At 52.8% G+C, this 21598-nt stretch overlaps 1 protein-coding gene across 1 annotated transcript; it reads right to left on the bottom strand.

Moving 5' to 3' along the window:
• Positions 1-237: 237 nt before the first annotated feature.
• Positions 238-14289, bottom strand: NFKBIE (NFKB inhibitor epsilon). The gene is made up of 6 exons (XM_056487669.1): positions 13825-14289; positions 3635-3737; positions 2900-3131; positions 2643-2731; positions 2133-2381; positions 238-1815 (listed from the first exon to the last, which is right to left on the bottom strand). The coding sequence occupies exons 1-6, from the start codon at positions 14172-14174 to the stop codon at positions 1750-1752; spliced, it is 1089 nt and encodes a 362-aa protein (XP_056343644.1). The 5' UTR covers positions 14175-14289; the 3' UTR covers positions 238-1749.
• Between the last annotated feature and the right edge of the window lie 7309 nt (positions 14290-21598).

The following is a 21598-nucleotide window of genomic DNA, read 5'->3' on the forward strand; positions in this document are numbered from 1 at the left end:
AAAGGCCCTCAAAGCTGATCCCCATAGCATCCCCCCATTCCTGCCCCTGCTATCCTATCTCAGGGTAGTCCCCTCTGAACTGCCAGCCCTGCATTGGGCACAGCCAGAGCTGGTCCCTGGGGTTGCTGGCTGCAGGTCAGTATGGCACCTACTCCAGCCTATCCCAGCCCCAGGCATGGCTGCAGGGCCAGCTGGAGCCAGCACGAGGCCACCCAGTAATGTTTTACTTACAAGACATCTTTTTAAAACAATAGTTTTATTTTAAAATAACAAAACAAACAAACAAAAAAGTGCAGATCACTTGTTTCTGCCTTTTCCCTTTGCTCCCAGCTACAGCCCTGGCCACACCATCCCACACTGCCCTGCAGCATCTGTCATTGCTTCATTGGGCAGCCTGGAAGTGCCTCATGTCCCTTGTGAAAGGTGTCCTTGAAAGAGCCCCATGGATGTGCAGCAGTGTTGGGGCCCTGCCAGAAGGTGAGAGGCAAAGATTCAAAAGAAACAGAGCAACCCAGCCCAGGACTGCTGAGGAAACCAGGCAAGGTCCAGAGGCCTGGGGGGGTCCTTATGCTGCTTTCCTGGCAGCATTCCCTTACAAGAAGGGAGGAAGAAGAACAAAAGCTTACTCCAGAGCATCCTGGTCTGTTGCACCATCCAGTATTTGTCCCAAACAATAGCAGCTGCTCCCAGGCAACAAGCAAGGCATTTTCCTGGCTGAGATGGGGTAAGTCAGCTCTGTGCCTCCATTCCCACAGCACCTTTGGCTGATTTTCTAATGCATTGCATGTGCTCCTCTGGCTCGAGAACTAAGTGGCAGGGAAGGGTGGTGAGCTGAACAACAGAAGGGATGGGAAGACAATGCTGCTACCCGTTCCACTTTCAGCCTGGGAGAACCTAAAACCCAGGAAAGACCCATCCCCTAAGTTTTTTACCCCCTTCCAAGCCAGGAAAGGGGACAGCATCTTCCAGTCCTCTGTGAAAGAGGAAACCACAGCACAGTAAAGCAGCAAGGTGTCAGGCATGATGGCAGAAGCAGGGATCCACAACCTGGTCTTCAGCATCTCCTATGCTGTTTCTCCAACCCTGCAGCCAGATGCTCAGCAAGACAGCATGGGAATAGAGCACCTTGCTGGGATCCCCCAGCCTCGGCCCTGAGCAATAGAAATGCTCTGCAAGGGGGGAAGGCCCTGTGCTCCCACTCACCTTCTGCAGTGTGAAGGACCCAAGGGAGCAGGCAGACTGGGGAAACCCCAGTAGCCCTCACGTCCCCAAGCCCCTGCGGTGATGCACAGCCTCCTCATGCTGTGGGGTGGGTTAGATCACATGAGACCTCTGATGCCCACAGCAACAACATTTATTAGAGTGAGTGTTGACTCTTCTCACCCCACACTTATTCTGATGGGGTGCCAGACGATGCTCTGTCCAGCCTACAGCGTGAAAATTAGTCCTCTCCTGCTCCTTCCCTTTGTATGCTGGAGATCCCCACAAGTCATGGGAGGGAGGGGAAATTCAGTCCTGCTGCAGTGCAGATTCTAAAAGAAAAGCCTCCCCTGTGTAGTGCTCATAATGCCACCTTCTTACATCTGGGAAGGCAGCCTGAGGCAAACAAAACTTTTCCAAAGAGGAGAGTGGCAGTGGGATAAGTCTCCAAAAGTGTCTCTGCACCCACTGAACTGCAGGCAGGCAAGATCCCAGTGGGCAGCAGCACAGAGGAAGGAGGCAGCCCGACGGGCCAAGGAATCCATCTGCTCATTCAGAGCACACAACAGGCTTCCCTGAGATCTTCAGGTCATCAAAGGGCAGCAAGGCAAGGAGCTGCAAAGACCAAAGGTATGGACATGTAAGCATCCAAGGTTGTGTCTTCACCAAGCTGGGGAAGGGGCCCAGATCTTCCACCCACCCAGTCCTCCAGCCTCCCACGACCCCAGGGAAGTGCCATGAAACGCTATCTAGGCTTTTCCTAGGACTCAAGGCAAAAGGTAATTACCCCACACACCACAGAGCCAATGCCTTCAACATACAGGGAAGGACAGGAACAGCTAGAAACTCCTCCTAGGAGGGCCGCTCTAACCATCCAACTCCTGCACCCCCCGGCACACTGGCAGAGCCACAGGCTTCCCCCACAGACTCACATCATCGTTGCCATCAGCCAGGTCCTGAGCTGTCTCGTTCTCCATGTTTCTCAGCAGGGTGTCAGCCCCGGAGTGCGAGAGGATGGCGGCGATGGCAGCGTCCCTGCGGCCCACGGCCAGGTGGAGCGGAGTGCACCCGTTGTACATCTGGGCATCCACGTACGCCCCCCTGCGCAGCAGGAACTGCACAGCCCGACGGTCGTGGCACTCCACAGCCAGGTGCAATGGGGTCTTCCCACTCGTGCCCTCCTGCAACCCACAGATCACAAGGGTGTGGGTGGGGAGGCCCCTCACCTGGGCCCTGCAGCACCCACCACACCCCTTTGACTGGGTGCAGAGGGCAGTCCCCACCCTGATTGCTGTCACAGCACCCAACAACCTCCGAAGGACCTTTACTCTCTGCTCCCTCTAAACTCAGTGCTCCCAAGCCTCACAGCAGTGCCTGCCCTAGGGCTGCAGGGAGTGCCCCATCCCAGCCTTTACAAAACATCACACCATGCCCAGTCTCACCCGAACATCAATGTTGGCACCGCTCTCCAGCAGCAGAGACATCATTGGGATGTTCCCTTTCAAGGTACTGATGTGCAGACAGGCCAAGCCTGTGACGGGGAGGCAGAAGAGAGAGCCACAGTCAGCCCAGAACACCCTGGGGCACACCAATCCCAGCCACGCTCCCATTCTGCTGTGCTCCTGGATCCCTGCATACACATCTCATGGTCTCTGCCCTAATCCACCAGCTCTGCCACTGCGCTGCCCCCAGGTCTCACCTTGCCAGTTCTGGAGCTGCAGGTCCTGGTGGTGCCCATGGGTCTGAGTTGTGCCATCTGGTGTGGCTGGGCCCTCCAGCAGCTGCTGGGCACACTGCAGGTGCTGCTGCTCACAGGCCAGGTGCAGCGGGGTGTTGCCATTGCGGTCCTGCAGCCCAGGGTTCACTCCCTTGCGGATCAGTGCCTGGATCACGCTGGGCTGCTCCAGGTACACAGCGAGGTGGAGTGGGGTCTGGAGAGAAATCAGGAGAGGGGAGGATGCCCTGCAGGATACCAGGTGTGATGAGCCCCACCAGTCCCCAGGAGCTAGGCTGGCAGCACGGGCTGACTGCCACGCAGGACATCGCCATCTCTGCTGTGACATTACATGTGGATGACATTGGTGGGGTCACACACCTGTTCCCCTGCACCTCAGCTCACAGATCACCCATGGAGACAGATCTCATTCTCCCAAGTTATCTACCCTGCCACAGTCAAGCCATGCCTCTTCCATGGCTGTCTGCAATGTCCTGGGGCCTTGCAAAGAAACCCTTCACCCCACCCTGACAGCTCCCAGCACTGTATCTCCAGCTCCCTTCTTCCCCTCCCTGCAAAGAGGCTGCACATATGGGACCTTCACCACGCTCTGGGGGAAGCAGGTGTGGGGTCCTGGGGAAAGGGCAGATAGACTGAGCAGCAATCCAGTGCCTATGGCACTTCTCTTCCTCCCATCTTCTGCCTATTACAACAGCATACCTGGAAAAGATCATTTTGGATCTCCAGCACCTCCCTGGGTAGCTGAGCAATGCAGCAGAGTGCTACAGCTGGGACACAATGGATAATGGCCAGATGAACCAACCTACAGGGGGTTAATGGTGACAGAAGAGAAAAAAAAAAAAGAAAAATAAGTTCCTAGTGCCATGCTCAGGAGCAGAAATCCTTCCCTGCTGTGTGAAGGAATTATCTCCCTGCCTCTCCCAGTCTCCCTCCCTCCAACTTGGAGGTCCTCCATCTTGCCCTCTCCCTGGGGAAGTTCAGCAGAAGGCCAAGGCAGGAACATGGTCTGAGGCTCCACAGGGCAGTCCTTTACTCTGATCCCCATGGGAAACAGACCCTCCTGTCCCTGCTAAGCAACACAGGGTCCTCCCTCAGACCTCACACCATGTCTAGGGTTTGAACCTGGCACTGCCCAAAGCCAGGCCTCCAACTGGTGTAGGTCCAAAGAGCCTGGGGTGTCTTTCCCAAAGTCCAAGAGCTGGTTTGGTGGCTGTGGAGAGAGGTCTGTGCTGTGGCAGCTGCCTGGGGAATTCCGGTTCCTTACTGCCAGCTGCACGCTGTACTTCTGCTTTCCACTCCACAAAGGCAAACAGGCAAAGCTGGGCAGGAGCCCAGGGCTGCTCCAAGATCACCTGCATGGCACAGTCCCTATGCCAGCTGCTCCACACCGATTTCCTCTTCTCTGCCCCACATCCTTCCTTCCCTTTTAGCCCTGTCACAGCAGGGCTGGCACACAGCCTGTCAGCACAGAGGGACACCAGAGATGCAGCTGTCAGAGCTCAGTGCCAAGTGGGGACCACTGTGGTCCCCAGAGCCATGGGGTGGCCAGGCCCCTCAGAGTCCCCCATCCCAAGGACAAGTTTAATTTCCAGACAGCCCCTGCACAGTCAGAAGAGAAGTGAGAGCATAACAGAGGCAGAACTGAGAGGGAATTTCCAGTCCCCCCTGCCAACCTCCTGTCTCCCAGGCCCCCTGCACTCAAGGGCTCATCCTCCCACCACAGGACAGCCCTCTCAGGCCAAACTTGGCCACTGTGGTCAGCAGTGAAGAGCAGGCAGCAGCTCCCACTCTGCACAGCAAGGCAGGCATTTGAAGGCTGGGCTCTGCCACCCACGCTGCTTTGATGGAGACCAAAACGTTCAAGAGATGGAGGGTGAGAGCTGTGCCAGCCCTGGCAAGACACCCAATTCTTCAGACAGCCCAACTTTGGGATGCCATCTGCAATGTGGGGGACAGAGAGCATCTCTTCACAGGCAGGAGAACAACACCTGGCCCTAAAGCACTGCAGACAAGAAGTAGGGCTGGGGGCTGCCTTTTTGCCAGTTGCACTGGGACATGAATGTGCTGAGAAGTTTAGAGGCCAGTCCCCAAAGATGTCCTTTACTGACCTCCTCCCAAGTGCTGCTTGAAGATCAAGCCAGCATCTGGGACCCAGGTATCTTCAGATGAAACCTGATTTTGAAGGCAAAACAAGGCCAGCTCCTCTCCAGCCTGCTGCCAGAGGAGAGGCTCTGCCCAACAGGAGAGGCTTTGTCCCCGGGGAACCCCCAGGTTATATTGCAGCAGGGAATTCCCCATAGGAAGGGGAGGCCACCCACATCTGCTTGCCTCTGCACAGCCATGGGGTGCCCCCTCACTGCAAGCACCCCTAGGGCAGGGGAATGGGCTGCAAGAAGGGGCAGGGTCTGCCCACCCTTGGTGGACCATGGGGCAGAGGCACAGCCAAGGGGCTCAGCCCAGGAACAAGGCAACCAGCTGTAAGGATAGCCCTCCCCTTATCAGGCTTTTGCTAAGCCTAGCCTAGGTATGATCCGAGCAGGGACATTGCCTGCTGGCTCTTGCATCAGGCTCCCAGTCCCTGCGGTAGCACCTCTGCTGAGGTGTCCTTTGCACACTTGCAGGGACAGCCCCTGTTTCTCCAAACCTGTTCCCAGGCACCACGTGCAGGAAGAGGCTGCAGGACCTGCCTTTTTCAGGTACAGCAGAGTTAAGCCTGCTCAAATGAGGGACTTTCCACGGCAATTCAGCTTGAACTTTAAACCGCTGGTGCTTTCGCTTTCCGGAGCTGCCGGGCTCCCAGGGGAGAGAGCAGTGCTCAGAGCTGTGTCCCACGGCTGACAGCCCTGCTGCCCCAGGAATCCCCCGGGCCCCTCTGTCACTACCCACACCACACTGCACCATCATGTGGGGATGAGGGGGGCAGTCACCCGGCCGAGCTGGAAACCCCCTAGCAGTGCTCTGCCACCTCATTTTTCCTGGCTTGGCTGCCTCTGCAGCTCAACAAGGCAGAGGAGCTACTTGGGGCTGGGCTGATGCTGAGCTAGTTTGGGCATCCATGCTGCAGAGGCAATGGGGTGATCATGCCCCTGGCCAGAACTCAGGCTTTCACCTTGCTGCTGGGATGTGCCTGCTTGGAAGGACTGCTTTCCCCCCTCCCCCTTCCTTCTCCACCCGGGTGCAGCCTCCTCCTGGGCTTTCATTTCTGCATTCGTTCCCGCCTTTCCTCATCACCAGCCCTCAACTTCCTGAAATGGCTGCAAGAACCTGAGCTACTTGGGGGAATCATCACAAGGCCAGTGGGCTGGGAGGAGCCCACCATGAGAACATGTGCACTGAAGCATTCTGTGCCACCGGCAGTGCTGCCACCCAGGAGCTGGGACTGTCTCCTAACTCAGGAAGCCTCTTACACCCAGGAGATCTGAGATGCAGGCATCATGCCAGTCTCCACTTTTTTCCACCGAGGCTACAAGCACACCTCTCTGTGTCACAGCAGCTGTGTGGTCCAGCTGCTGATGGGCTGCTGTGTGCTGACACATCATGTCCCAGAGCCAGGACACCACGATGGAGAGACACCCGCTCGCTGCCAGAACCTCTCCTTGCCCAGCCACAGCAGTGTGCCCCTGCCAGAACAAGCCCTGTGCCCCATCATGCTCAGATCCTTGCCCAGCCTGGGGTTCCTGCACATCTCTCCTCTCCTGGCCTGCTCCCTCCCTCCCCATGCTCTTGCCTGCAGTGCTCCTGGTTGCAGCCACAGGAGTGGGTGTCCAGCAGGAACTGTCAGAAAGGGCAACAGGCAGTTTTGGAAAGGGCAAGGGATGGAGGAGCTGTGAGCAAGGGAAACACAGCAGGAATACAGACTGCTGGGTTCATTCTCAGATTTTCCACTTGCTCATCAGCTCTGGCATAAGGGGACTCAACATTCTGAATCACAAAGGCACAGGACATCCCTGGCACAAAGTGATCTACCCATCATCAGATAACAACCCTGGAGCAGAGAGATTTGGGCTATCCCTGGGGATATCCCTGGGAATTAACATGCCATGCCCAAAGTGGCCCTAGCTTAAGTACAGGAGAGCATCCATTTCCACAGTGTTGTCCACCTCCAACTTCTGAGTGACTGACTTCAAGTGTCCAGTAGGAAGCTTCCACACATGAGGACTGGAGGCAGGAGAACAGGGTGAGGGATGACACCTAGCTCTGACAGACAAGCAGAACTGATGAACTCCCACCAGTTCTCTGGCTATCCTTTGCCATCTCTATAGAAAAGGAGATCCCCATGCAGATCCCCCCATCTGTAGAGCAAGACACCTCTCCCTTCACCATGTCACCCGAGAAGCACCTTAATCAGAGGATCCAGCATTCAATGGAATTTGCTTTGACAAGTTTTTCTCCCTTTCTAGATAAGGTCTCTGTTTGCAGCAGGAACAGCTCATTCCCAGCTCCTTGTTTTGGCTGAGTGGAACAGTAGGAAATCATGCAAACAATTCACACAAGAGAAACTTGTTCAGAGGAGGAAATGGCCCCATCAGCAACAGAAAGGAGAGTAAGGGAGGAGGAAAACAGCAGGGGAATTCCACGCTTACCCTGCTCTCCTGTTCCAGCTCTGTAACCTGCAGTGCTAACCGCTTCCTCAGCCATCAGCATGAACCCCTGCCAGCAGGCTTAGCAAGCACAGCTCGATCCTGCCCTGCAGCCCTGAACCAGCCCAGCCTGGCTCCCTTCCTTCCTCCCCACATACCGATGCAATGCTGCCCTGCTCCATAAAGCTGTTCCAGCTGCCCTCTGGCAGCTCCAAGGGAGCAGTGGATCTCAACTGCCTTATCCCATGTTCTGTGCTCCTGCCCTGCAGGTTTCATCACCCCTTCTCTGGGAAGGGCACTGCCTCAATTTGAGTGGAGGGGGGGTTGGGATGGGACTGGAGGAAGTTGCAACTAGAGGGATGCAAAGCCCTTTCAGCCACGTTGGGTTCAGTATTCCTGATCTCCAGTCTGGGCAGCGGCTGCTTCCCAGCCTGCTGCTTCTGGGGCTAGAATGAGGGGTGGGGAATCAACAGGTGAGCAGAGGAGACAGTCTTACCTTTCCTGGGGTGCTCTGCAGAGAGTCTGGTCTGAGTGCTTGAGGATGAGGGGAGCTGGAGGCTGACAGGCAGGAGAGGCATTGCAGGAGGGCTGTGGGCACCTCGCTTTTCAGTGAGGTGGGGAGGAGAAGGTACCCTGACCTCACAGCCTCTAGATTCTGCACCCACACATTTGAGAATTTTGCTCAATTTCTGAGCAGATGGTGAGTCTGGGATTGCAGAAGCACTAAACATCAGATACATGTGGGCTGTTCCTTGCAAAACACGGGGTCTGTCCCATACTACTATCTATGCACAGATGAGCCAAGCCAGAAAACAGGGCAGCCCACCCAGGCAGGGGCCAGTCACCATCAGAGAAGCATGATGAACAACTTCAATAGAAGCAGCAAACATCCCAAAAAATCCATTGACTGTGGACAGCCCATATCAAACAAAACAAACTCACACCTGACTCCTTGGGAGGCAAGTACACTCTACAGTTTCTGTACACAAAGAGATATCTTGAGGTCAGAAGAGCCTCTTTGAAGAGGAAAGCGCCTGGACTTTGCCAGAGCCTCTACAACACACCCTAGCAATCATTTACAGCCCCACAGGTATCCTGTCTCAGGATTTTCTTTTAATGAAGCACGACCCCACTTCAGCTCTGGATCTGCCCCAGCCAGAGGGGCTTCCCAGCTCTGTGACACAGAGCATCCCACGCAGCTCACTGAGAGGCAGTAACCACTCTCACAGCTCAGATCCCACAGGCTCTTCCTACACAGTCATGTCTGACTCCTCATTTTTTCACATTATACTAAAAAAAACCCAAACCCAAGCCAATTAAAAAAAATATATATTTTTTGTGTTAAATTAGCTGAGCTCAACCCTTTTCCAGCAGCAGTCAAGCCTGCCTGCAGAGTGCAAGGACCTGAAGCCCACCCCACCTCGGCTGATCTGTTACAGCCAGGCTTCTGCATCCCAGGACACGGAAATTTCCAGCCATTCTTTCCCTTCCTCTGTGCTGAAGTTCCCTGTGTTTGTTGCCAGCTCCAAGGCAAACCTAGGCAGGCGGAAAGTTTGAAGAAACTTCCTCCAGGCCAGGCTGAAGTCATGCAAACAGGGAAAAATCTTGCAAGCACAATCTCAGAAGGCTGCCAGGACTTACCCACTTTACGCCAAGGCTGTGTGCGTGTGACCCCTGCAGCAGCCAGCAGCTTCTGGGGCATTCCAAAGCAACTTGTGCAGGGCTGCCTGGCCTTGCTTAGAGGGACACCAAGCTCTCCTGTTTACCAGACTCCTGAGCACACACAGAGGAAGAGCTGAAAGTTCAGGGGCAGGGAGCTGGACACAGAACAATCTCTCTCTTGGCAGACCCAGGTTAGGACTTACTTTCTCTAATGCCCCACAACTGGCAGCATGCTAGGCAATAACTTGGGATGGACTTGAATCCTGGCAATCAAGCAAGGTTTCTGAGGACCCTCTGGTAAAACCAAGAGCACCCCCACCTCCCATCAACTATGGCCATCCCACTGCTGGGCAGCTGGCAACAGCCCAGCCCAGCAAAGCAGAACTCCCAGACTGACCAGCAGCAAGGGGTGCTCTCTGCATCAGACTTCTTTAATCCTTCTCCTAAAACTGAGTCTCTTTAGTTCTCTGCTTCTTTTTCCTTCTTTCCATACCTTTTATCTTTGCTGTCACATTCTGAGCACTCACCTAGGCACACAGGGCACAGAGGTTCAGCAACACCCTTTAGAGCAGTGAGAAAACAGGCACACTGGAGCAGACAGCCTGAATGGGGACAACCTCTATTCCCCTGCTCAGGGAAGATCTCCAGCCTGGGACTACGTGACTCGAGAGGGTTATGATTGGCATATGCCAATGAATGGTTAGAAATGGCTCTTGGCCCCTTCAAGATGAGCCTTCATGCTCAGCAACAACCTGTGCAGGCAAGGAAGGCCCCTTCACCACCATCATATGAAAAGTTCAGAACATCAGCTCCCATGGGGCCCTCATTTTACTCGATTAACTGTCCCCAAGCCCTTGTCAAGGCATTTCAGCCCACGAGTCACTGGCACGTGATTTCTTATCAGCAGATGGGGCACCACTTGTCTCTGGTGGAAGGAGGAAGTCAGGCTTCCTCTGCTCCCCTCCCTCCCTGAAACACACACCCAACCAAAACCACACAGTCCCATTTTCCATCTGAAGGAGGCCTAGGTCTTCCTTCTGTGACTGAGCTGGGGTCCCTCAACCTTCACCCCCGCAAAGGTGCTGCACTGCTTTGCACACAGAGCCCCATGCAGACAACAGTCTCTCTCCTGCAGAGACACAGCCCCCAGCCCTTCCACCACCATGGCAGAAAGTGGTGTGTTGCCCAAGGACCAGCATGGGCAGAAAGGAAAACATGTTTTTAAGTTTAAGATAGACTATCTAGTCCTAGAGAGAGGAAACTCTGCTTAACTTTACACACTGATGAATCAACTCTGACTCTCCAGAGCTGGCAGAGGCTGACATCAGCCCAAGAAAACAGGGATGTTTTCTCTTGTGCTGGAACAAAACCAGGTGATCCCTTCACACCCCATTCCACCTTGAAGGAACTGGTCCCACACCCATCCTTTTTCCAGGATGCTGGAACTGTGCATCTGCCAGGTGAGGCTGGGAAGGATGGGGTTTCCTCAGTGAATCTTCACAGAGGTTGAGATGGTCTGGAGGCTGGGGCACAGCAATAAACCTGCCTGCAGTCCGCTCAGAGAAAGCCAGGCCTACAGCTGGAAAGCCCCTCTTTCACTTCCATGCAAAGCAGTCCCATCAGGACCCAAGTCAGCAGAAAAAGAACTTGTTTACATGGATGAGACAGACGTGGAGCTTTGGGTCACACGGAAAAGACGGATGCTTGGAGGAGCCATTTGAGCTCGAGTGCACAGGGTTTGTTCTCTACCAGCCCACACGATGAGCAGGATACAGATCACTGCCCGAAGTGCACCCACCACCTTCCGCTTGCCACCCCACTCCTCATGCTTGACTTCTCCTGCCCTCACAGCTGAGCCACACTCTCCTGGGGACTAACGTGCCTGATTACTGCAGCTCTGACTTCCCTGAGGCACAGGGGCAGCCAGCGGAATTAGGGACCCATGGAGAGGATGACATTTGGGCAAATAATTCTTGGAAGACAGCACCCACGCATTTCACTGGCCATCATACCCCCATCCTTCCTGTCAGCCAATTTCCTTCCTGTCAAAGTCACACTCCTTCTAACTTTGGGCACAGGGTGAGACAGTTTTAGCCCCATTGCTTCATCCTGCCTGCTCTGACGCTCCTCTCCTGCGGAGGCAGGCAGGTAGGTATCCAAGGAGGATCCTGCTGAGGTTCCAACAGCCTGAGCATGTGCTCTTCACCTCTGCCTCCACCTCCTGTTCTCACTCCCCAAGTTCCAGGCTGACAAACACAGGCACACCTTGAGATGGCACAGACGGGTGAGCCTGAGGGAGCTATGGACAGTGAAGATTTTTGCCAGCTCCCTTTGTGCAAGCCCAGTGCTCCTCTCAGCTCAGTATCAGCCAGGGCATCTGGGGAAATAGGAACTACTAGCCCAAAACCCCTGAACTTTTTCTATTTTCAAAATTACAATTACAGGAAAGTGTAGTTGCCCAAGTATTCTGAAATATAATGATAGTATGATTTTAATTCTCTGCCTGGAGCTGTTTTGTGGCAGACATTTAAAAAAGGCACAAAAAGGAAATGTGCTGCTGACAGATGAAAAGAAGAAAAGAAGATCGGTTTGTCTGGCCGGATGAAAGGGATGCAGCTTGTGGCCATCTGATCCCTTCTCTCTGGGGACCTTCCGTCACTGGATGAGCAATTGCTCATAGACTTCAGCATTACTATCAGCCCTGACTTGCTTTCACATACAAAACCGGTGGCAGCTCAATGAGTCGCTGGGTGCTCACAATCCCCATTTGCATCGACCTGAGTGGTGGATGTTCAGCACTTCTAAATATAAATGCCACCTACCTCTGCCGCAGGGTCAGGAGGAGAGACGAGAATAGCGAAGGCACAAATCCACAACCTCACCACTCTAACCACAAGAACAGTCTGGTTTTTTTTTTTCCCAGCAGTGGGAGTAGATCCCAGGAAAGCCTGTCTCCTGTGTGGACATGGTGAGCCCAGAGCTGTACAAGCAGCAGGGCTGTCGCTCCCTCCCTCACTCTTTATAGATTTCCTGCTCTGAAATGCACTGTGAGTGAGAAAACAGAAGAGCAAAGGCAACCATTTGGGGAGCTCTGAGAGCCTCTCCTGCCTACAGTAAACAAGGCACCACTGATTAATGTTTTCCTAGTTAATAAGATGTTTGCGTTAGGTCTCTCCAAGCAAGTCTGACAGGCAAAAGGCTTCAGCCACTAAACAAGACAGCCTCAAGCACTAAAAGCATCTCCAAGCAGCTGCATCTATGGGGCTCACTAATAAAACAGTAAGTGAGGAGCCCTGGGCACACCACAATAGACAAACCTGGGGGAAAGCATTACTTCCACAGCTCTGATTCAAAGACACCTGGCTCTCTCCACAGGCACCTTGGCTCTAGTGTTAGAGCTGGGAAAACTGGCAAAGCTCCTCCATAGTGAGGAGCCACAGAACCAGCCCGTAGATAGGACAGGACTAGAAAGCCTGTCTGGGGAGTGTGGGAGGCTGGGTTTAGTCTAACTTTGCTTGCCATGAGACTTCCAGCCAATCCTCAGAACAGATCCCACAGTCAGCATTAATGAGCTAATTAGCAGATGAACAGCCTCCTTCCTAACAGGGAAGTAAACACTCAGTCTGTCTTCCAGCTCATCTTCAGCTTCAATCCAGATGTGCTCTGCCAGGCAAGGACAGAGCTTTCTTGCTGCTCTCACTACTGAAGACATTTGCTTGATCATGTCAGTGCCTCTAAGTTTCTCTTCCTCTTGCACCAATTACTCAGTATTAAACTCTAGCCTGGTTTTGGGGCAAAGCTTTGCCCTCAGCTGTGAGAACACTTTGCTCATGCTCTGTGTGTACAGTCATGATGAAAACCTTCCATCGGGGGAATGCACAACAGGAAAAAAAGCTGTGATTAGCTAAAGGTAATTACCAGAAGCCAAACCAAACAACTCTGGCGTGATGCCACTGCCCTTGAGAGGGCATTGGGGATGTGGGAAGCCCCCCTCATTAAGAGAAACACTTGTTTCCGTCACAGAAGCTCAGGAGGGCAGCCCCACATCAGGGTGTGCGTCACAGCTCTGCCAAAAGCCACGGCTCTGCGGGCAAGTTGGCAAAGCAAGGCGATTCCCACCTGAGAACAAATAGTTCTTGGGTTGCTCGGTTGAGCAGCGTCTAACACAGCCATCGCAAGGCCAATCTTGTTTCAGGACTTGCTTACACGCCATCTCACGCAGCCAAGCCTTCCCCATTGTGGAGGAAACCTTGCGTTCTCTGGGGAAGAGACAATGGGGGGGCTTGATTTGCTCCCCCTTTTCTTTTGGATGCTAGCAGTCCCACGGCAAGTGGAAGCTGGCTTCCTATGGTGGGTCCATTCTGTGCCATGCAGCCGCATCGCCTCCGCTGGACCTGGCTCCGACACCTCTCAGGCGGGGGAAGGGGTCACCCACCCAAACCTGGATGCGAGCATCCACACGCACCAAGGCAAGGCGGGAGGCTCTTAGGACAGGGGCCCGGGGAGTCCTTAACAACAGAGCTTAACAACAACGGGTGTTTCTCGGGAGAGGGCTGGGGATCCCGGCGAACACAGCCGGCTGATCTCCCGGCACCGGAGCAGCCCGGGGCTGGGGGCGATGGCTCGCAGCCCCCCGGGGTCACTCACGTGTCTCCGTCCTCCGAAAGGTAGGTCAGGGCCTCCAGCTGCTGCGGGCTGAGCCCCTCGGGCCGGGCCGCAGGCTCCTCGGGGCGGCCCCCCGCAGCCCCCGGCAGCCCGGGCAGCGCCTCGGGCAGCGCGCCGGAGCCGTAGCTGGAGTCCAGCCGCTCCTCGGCGGCGGCGGCCTCGGCGAGGGTCTGCTCGGGGGCGGCGAGGGCGGCGGGCCCGTCGGGCGCGGCGGGGGTCTCCCTGCCGCCCGGCAGCGAGCGCAGCGACTCGATGCCCGAGTCGCACTGCCCGTCCTCGCCCTCCCAGCCCGCCGCCTCCTTGCGGCCCTCGCCGCCCGCCGCCCGCGACATGGCTCAGCGCCCGCCGTGCGCCCGGCGCGGCCCGGGTCCCGCTCCCGGCCCCGCAGCCGGGGGGCTCATGGCCGGAAAGCGCCGAGCGCGGCCGGCGCAGCGTCTAAGGCCGCACGGCCCCGCCTCCGCTCCTGACTCAGCCGCGCCCGGCCCGCCCGCCCGGGATTCCCCCGCCGCCGGCCCGCCCCGCTCGGCAGGGGCTGCCCGGCCCGCCCGCGGTGTCCGCCCAGCCCCGGCGGTGAGGGCCGGCCCTGGGGTGCGCCGGGGGCGAGGTGGCCGCGCTGAGCTTCCCCTGCCCGGGCTGTCCCGGCCTGCCTCCTCCCGGCTCGGTCGGCTTGGGTTCTTTAAAGCCAGGGGACGCGGCGGGAGCTTGTCCCACCCGGCGGTGCGTGGCTGAGGATGCTGTGGCGTGTGCAGGTGCTGGCTGCAGACACAGCTCTTCTGTGGGTAACGATATGGTGGATGTCACCTGGCGCAGAGGTGCGAACGAGGCGTTTGCTCTTCCCATGTGCACACATTAAACTGTTCCACCCACTGAGACACCTTCTGTCCGTTCTGCCTCTGCAGGAACAGCCAGGAGGTCACTGCAGCTGGCTGCACAAGCCTCCTGGTCCAGCCGCTTCCCACCACCTTCCTGCCTTGCCCACAGAAATCCTTTCAAAGCCCAGAGTGGCTACCAGGGCTCACACAAGAGCAGCCAAGACATAGAGATCAAAGCTGAAAATAGAAGGTCGAATGAAGGCCCAGCTCACTACCTGTGAATGAGTTACCAGACTGCATTTCAGTGCTCTCCTCCCAATGCCAAAACTCCTATGGATCTGCACAGACATAATGTAATTACTTTCCAGTGTCCCAAGCTTTCCTGAAAAGACAAACTAGATAGCTCTGAACACAGCTGACACTTTAAAATCAGTTTCACTTTTTGCTTTTATTGCTTGACATGACTTCCTGTCTCTGCAGGGTGCCCATTCTTCCAGTTCATCTGAGCAGGAAGGGAACAATCTCCTGCAAGGAAGCTTACCTGGGAAGAGCTTTGTGATGGATGCTGGATGGACTCACAGGAATCACATGCAGAGCAACAAATATTTCACTATCCCACTCTGCAGCTGTTGCTTTGGGCTTGTAGGAAGAAAGGTTTTGGGGCATGAGGGCAGCAGCAGGGAGATAGATAAGTCTCTTTTGGCATCAATGACTTCCAGTTGTAAGTTTTCCTCCCATGCACAAGATCTGTTTCAGTGTCTTGAGTTGTGTCTCTGGCACTGTGTCACTGCAGGATTACAATTACTAAGGGAAAGGAGTTTCTCCCACATCTGTCAGCTCTGTCCAGTGCAGTATGGGGATTCAGGCCATATGTCCATGTCACTCCCTCTCACACCCTGGTGGTGAATGCATTCCAGCTCCACCTGTACCTGTTGTTTCTGATCCCCACACGGAACTTCTATTCTTTCAGCTTTTCATACCCAAATACTACTAGGTTATCTATCAATTGCCTTCTTAAATGCCTTTGCCATTTTCTCTAGTGTCATACTAGATGCAGCTTCATCGTGGAATGGTTCCTCATACACTTTCTGATGGATAAAATGGTCAAATCAACACAAACTTGTGTGGTGATACACAAAGATTTAATTTGGCTGTGAACTAGTTGCAGCTTATCTTTGCATCAAGCATCAGTCACACCTTGATTATATTGTGATGTGCTGTTCCAATTGGGAAATAGGTGTGGATCCAGGACACGTTCAGGAACAGTTCAGGCAAAGCACAGAACCTGGAGTAGTAAGCCCTGGACCAGCTCTAGCAAAGAGGCAATTCAATTCCACCACTCTACAGTCCAGTCCATTGCAAGCTGTCTTGTTACACCTCTGGCTATTAAGTAGCCCCTGGAAGTGGCCTTCCTCTGCTGCTGGTGTGAGTTTAGCTGGAGTTTGTGCTCTTGCAGCTTCCTTAAGGTGAGCCTTGAACTCTTTTGAGCTGGCTTGTGCTGTACCAGGGCGGTGTGGCTGTGGTCTGCTGCAGCTGAGTCGGAGACCAGGCATGCCCATTAACATCAGCTATGCCCCCCAGCATCCATGGCCAGCCACTCTCTGCTCTGACCTTTCAACTATACCCACTAACACCCAGCTCAGGCACCACCTCCTGCCACCCCTCTTCTGACTGGATGTGCTTCTATTAACCTTTCAGACAATTTCACTGGAAAGTCTGAAAGAGGAACTTGGCCACTTTGCCCCACTATTTGTCTTCTGTTACTCATTCTGCAAGGCTTGGGCCCCCTTTGATGCTGTCTTCCTAACAGAGAACTTTGATGCCTGGCTGTGCAAGTTTTGGACTTCCATTATTTTTAGAGGCTTTAAATACATACATACATATATATATATATATATATATATATATATATATATAAGGCAATGGTAGAGGGATTAAAAATAAGTAAATATAATATGTGACAAATCTTGATGTTCTGATTTAGTTTTGAAGGTTTTAAAAACGAAGCTCTGATTCTTGGTTCTCTCCAGTCCCCCTTAATATGTGTCACTTAAAATGGTTAAAACTGCAGGGAAAATCTAAAGAGAGAGGGATCTGTTCCCACTAGAGGTCAGTGTCAGCACATGCTGTTCAAGGCACCAGCACTCTCCCATCACTGTGCTGTGAGGAGCATCAAGTCAGAGCATGGACATGGGAAGGAATCCCTAGGCTGCCCAGACCCCCGGGTATTGTCCCTGATAACATCCTGTCCCCAAGCACAGCCCTCTGACTGACTAAATGAAACGAAGGCCTGGCCTGGCACCAGCATCTTCTCTGTTCTTTGAGCTGTTAACTGGGTAAAATAAGTGAAATGCAGCTGAGAGAGATGGAGAAAGGGAAGTTATACCCAGTCTGTGTCTGGCCTGAGAAAAAATAATGCTCCTTTAATTACCAGCTGTGGTCCTGTAATTTGTAAGCAACATGGGTTACCTGAAATTGTGATAAGCAGTTATTGCCACAATAATTCACACCAGGCAATGTGACTGGCGCTACCTTCCCCCCATGCAGACTGTCCACTGCACAGCTTTCATCCCACATGAGCAGTGAGCTGCTCCATTCCCCGGGAATGCAGCCCTTTCCCCTCATCCCCAGAACCAGAAATGCTGGGTCTATAAGAAAGGTGATAGATCCCCATTTGAGGAAGCTCCTCTTGCATTCTCCCCAGCAGAGATGTTGCTGGGCACCCCGGGCAACACCCTGGATCTCTGTCTGGAGCTCCAGCTCCAGCTCAGAAAGCTCAGCCTGTGAGTTGGGCATTTAAGGGAAGCAGAAACCCTGGAAGAGTGATGAAAGTTGCAGGAAAGACAACAGACTCTCTGCTCTGACTGTGGTTCCATATATCTGACAGCAAGTCAGTTCTGTAGTGCACCAAACTGGGTCACTTCACTTTCTGCCCCAATAAAGGAAAAGAGGAACATGACTTTTCAAGATTCTATGCCCAGAAGCAAGGCCAGACTTTCCAACAGAGCAATGCAAAGCAGGTCTTCCTCAGGTACCCATTTTCTGGGGTAGTCAGCCCAGAAAGCACTGGCTGCCCTCTCCTGGTAAGTCTGGCTGAAGTCACAGGGTCACTTTGAAGCTCTCCAGGGATGCTGCTCTGGGCATCTGCTTTCTTGTTCAATGCCTCATTATTTCCAGTCAGAATTCTTCTCCTTGCAGTCTGTGTTGGATGCCTTTCATACTCCCACTGTGCACCCCTGTAATGTATGGGAGCCATCGTGCCATTGTGCTGACACAACCCAGGGCAGATCAGGTTTGTCCACATGTGGTGGGTGGTCGGCAAGCTGCCCAGCTAACGCCCTTCCTGAGAAGATTCCCACTGTTGCTCAGAGTCCCACAGTGAACAGGGAAATTTCTGCCTCCTTCTGTTGTTGTGCATGTGTGTATATGCTGTGTAGGAAGTTGGACAAGAGGATTAGTTAATTCCTTGAATAAGGAATCACACCTAACTCACTCCACTCTCGGCCATGGCATTAATTTCCACAAACAGAATGTGATTGGTATAAAGATGTACTAAAAATCCTCAGCCTTACAAAGTGAATGAATAAAACCCCTAGACATTTTAACAAAACTTCATTCTAAATTATATCCCTCTTGTGTAATTCCTGTCAGCCTGGTGGCTGTGGGAGCAATGCTCTCTGCTTGCATCTGGGCAAATGCATATCTGATGGGCCTTGCTGTGTTTTTTTTAATGTGTGTGTGTGCTCAGAGCTGTCCCAAAGGAGATGGCAGATGTGGTTATGAATGGGGAGGGAGTGGCAGATGGTCTCAGAGAACTGATAATAAAACCATGCTTAAATAGATGGTGAAACTCTGCCCTAGGTGAGAAATCTTGTCATCTGGGGCTCTCTTTATAGCAAGTGATGAGACAGACTCACTTCAGAGGGTGGCTGTGATAACCTCTGTCTGGCCACATCACTATAATGAAGGACACTCCTCCCTCCCCATGGAATAGCTGTGGAAGACAGTGCTCCATCGCCAGGCTATCATTTATTCATGACTTTCTAAGTACAGTTCCTCTGGCAGAGACAAAACAAAAACCTCAACCCACCCAAGCACCCCTCAGCTCCCCTTGCCAGAGAGCACAGGACAGGTGCTGCCAGTGCTGCTCCTGGGCTTCAGCATTGCCACACTGGACCTGATGGCTGGTAGAAGGGAGGATGGGTTAACTTTCATTTTTAAGTTGATTCTGCTTGAGTTGCTTTCTGCATCCCCTCAGCCCCTTGCTGCAGCCTTGCACCCCCACTAGCCCAGTCCTTGTCTCCTAGCAGTGCTCGAGTGGCTAGGTATTACTCATGCAAGCTCGGCTCTCCTCTCAGGAGAGTTAAACCTCCTGGCTGCCAGACTGAATTAGAGCTTGTGTCTCTACACCCTTGCATCAGAGTGAGCTGGGAACAGACCTGGTGGAGCCACACTACTGAAAACAAGTGAGGAGCCCAAGCAGGGGCTGGGAGAGAGGGTGAGCAGGGTGGCAGCGAGGGGAGGTGGGGCTGAGCAAGCTGTTTGAAATATTCAGGTGCTGAGCAGGAGCAGGTGGCCATCCCATTGGACAGAGCAGTTCTGACACCATGAAAAAGTGATGGGCAAGTCTGTGTTGCCCACGTGATGGGGAACACATAAAGTAGGATTGCAGCCTTTCCCCAGGACCTTGGCCAGACTGACAGATCTGGCCTCTACAATGACCCCTAAGCATGCAGTGGGTTTTAGCCCCTTCCCTGGAAAAGCAACTTCCCTGCCTGCCAGGTCCATGGGGAGAGCTTGGTGGGGAATGCTTCCCCAGATCAGGCTAAGTCAACTCCAACCCTTCAGTGTGGGGAAGGCAAACTGCAACAGAAGCCTATTTTTAGGGAGGTAACTCTCGGGACCATAACTAGAGATAGACTAAATTCTCTGAGCCATTAATTTCTGTGGTTTATTCCTTTCAGGGGGTGATGGGCCAAAAATTTAAGTGAGAACAAAGCATTTGGCAAGGGAGGATTTGGCTCAGTTTCCAGGCACTTGGGGTGGTTGCTGCTGCTCTGGAGTTATATTGGACAAAATGTCCTGAGGACTGTCAAACAGCATCTGGGCAGTGCTGAATCCGCTTTTCATTCCTAGAGGGGATGTGAGGTAGGGCCCTGGGTATCCTGCTGGGCCACTGCAGGGAGGAACCTGACCCAGAAACCTCTGTGGAGCCTCACAAAAGCTGTGATGATGACAAAATAGACTCTCATGAGGCTGGATGGAAAACAAACAAATTGGATACAGGCAGCCTTTGGAAAAGAAAGGATCAGCACGGGGATCAAAGACTTTTCAATGACAGCAATTCTATTCAGTGAAATGTGCCCCAGACTGGCAGCTACAAACCCACCTACTTTGTGAGGTTTAGGATTTTGAGTGTTTGGGGACTGCAGTCGTGATGTGTACCCCTGTTAGTGATGCTAAACAGAAATGAGCTCCCCAGCCACCAATTAATGACCCCCAGGGTTTTCCTTCCCACAATAAAAAAGGCACACCTGGGTCTCCTCCCAGTAGATACAAAGTCTGAGTGTAGCAGATGAAAACATAACTAATGACACATATTTCCTTGAGGACAAAGCTTGCAGAGGTAGACGGCACCCAGACAGTCAACACCACTGACCAGCAGTGGCAAAGGGATGTTATTTAACAGGAGCAAGAGGCGCATTCCTTGACCCACACTCCCCTTGTTGCATTAATAAAGGAGTAATTTAATTGGAGTGACACATTCTGGAAGGCTCAGGCAGCCAGCACAAAGTATCCTTGAAATTTCTAAATTGAATAGGCATTTATTTCTGAGCATAGAAAATCCTGCATTCTAACACAAGGGGATTCTCTGCCACACATCTTAAGAGACAAAAAGCAGCACACCGTTAGGAATCATCGATTGCTTTGGAACAAAAGACTGAGTTTTGATCACACTTGGTCTATTGGAAAAAACAAAGCTAAACACAATGAGATATATACCTATATGATGCTCTAAAATCAATTTTTAAATTTAGGCTACAAATACGAGCAATGCCAGCAATACTAACAAGGATAAGTTATCTATGGTCATCTGGTTTAAAATGCAGCCTCCATCAAATTTTTTTCTAGAAATTGAATGCCAATTTGCTGCATGGGTAAGAACTATAACATATTTAAGCATGAGCTAAAAGGCTATTTTCTGTAACTACCAGAGACATAAGAGTGAGACCTTTTGCGGTTTGATGCATTATGGAAAGTGAGCAAATCCTGCTAATATGATGTCATGCTTTATGCCTGCTTGGAACAGATATGAATGTCTCTGCAGGGTGGCAGATACAGGGCTTCTGGAGAACAAACCTATTGGTAAGGGCACCACCTCTACTTCAGTTGCTGTGTCTTCTTAAAAGCCTCCCTGCTTCTTTCAACCATTTTTTCACATCAGAAATGCCTCCATCCCAGAAATGTTCTGCTCTCCAACATGATTTTCCAGTAGAGCATCCTGAAACCTACAGGAATAACTGGAGGGAAATCTCACATATTTTTGGCTCTCGCCCCCAAGAGAAGGAGGGTTGAGTGGATCAGGCAGTGTGTTGTAATTACAGCTTCTGGGTTCTCCCTCTGCTGATGACACAGAACACAATCTTGGATGCTGTCTGTATTGCTTTAGCTTCCAAAAGGCCTAAGCATCATGTACTATTATTTCTCCCATTCCTGGGAGTCCTGTGCCCTTTGTTACACATTATCAGCTACGCCTTTGGGTTCCTACCTGAAAGCTGAAATCTGCCACATGCCTGTTTTCCTCAGAAAGTGGCTGAGAACTTATACAACTTCAGTTCAAACAAAGCAGGGCACACCACCTCTTTTGTGCCATCTCATCTCAAAAATAGCACAGCTGGTGATGTGCTTGGCAGTGTTGTCTCCAAGATATGCTGCCAGGACCA

Source organism: Oenanthe melanoleuca, chromosome 3 (genome assembly GCF_029582105.1).
Source record: "Oenanthe melanoleuca isolate GR-GAL-2019-014 chromosome 3, OMel1.0, whole genome shotgun sequence".
Lineage (NCBI taxonomy): Eukaryota > Metazoa > Chordata > Aves > Passeriformes > Muscicapidae > Oenanthe > Oenanthe melanoleuca.

Coding starts and splice junctions, on each gene's coding strand:
- NFKBIE (XM_056487669.1), bottom strand. CDS start 14,174: ATGTCGCGGGCGGCGGGCGGCGAGGGCCGCAAGGAGGCGGCGGGCTGG. Junction 2,382..2,642: donor GTGCCAACATTGATGTTCGG/GTGAGACTGGGC, acceptor TGTGGGTTGCAG/GAGGGCACGAGTGGGAAGAC. Junction 1,816..2,132: donor TGGCTGATGGCAACGATGAT/GTGAGTCTGTGG, acceptor TGGTCTTTGCAG/CTCCTTGCCTTGCTGCCCTT.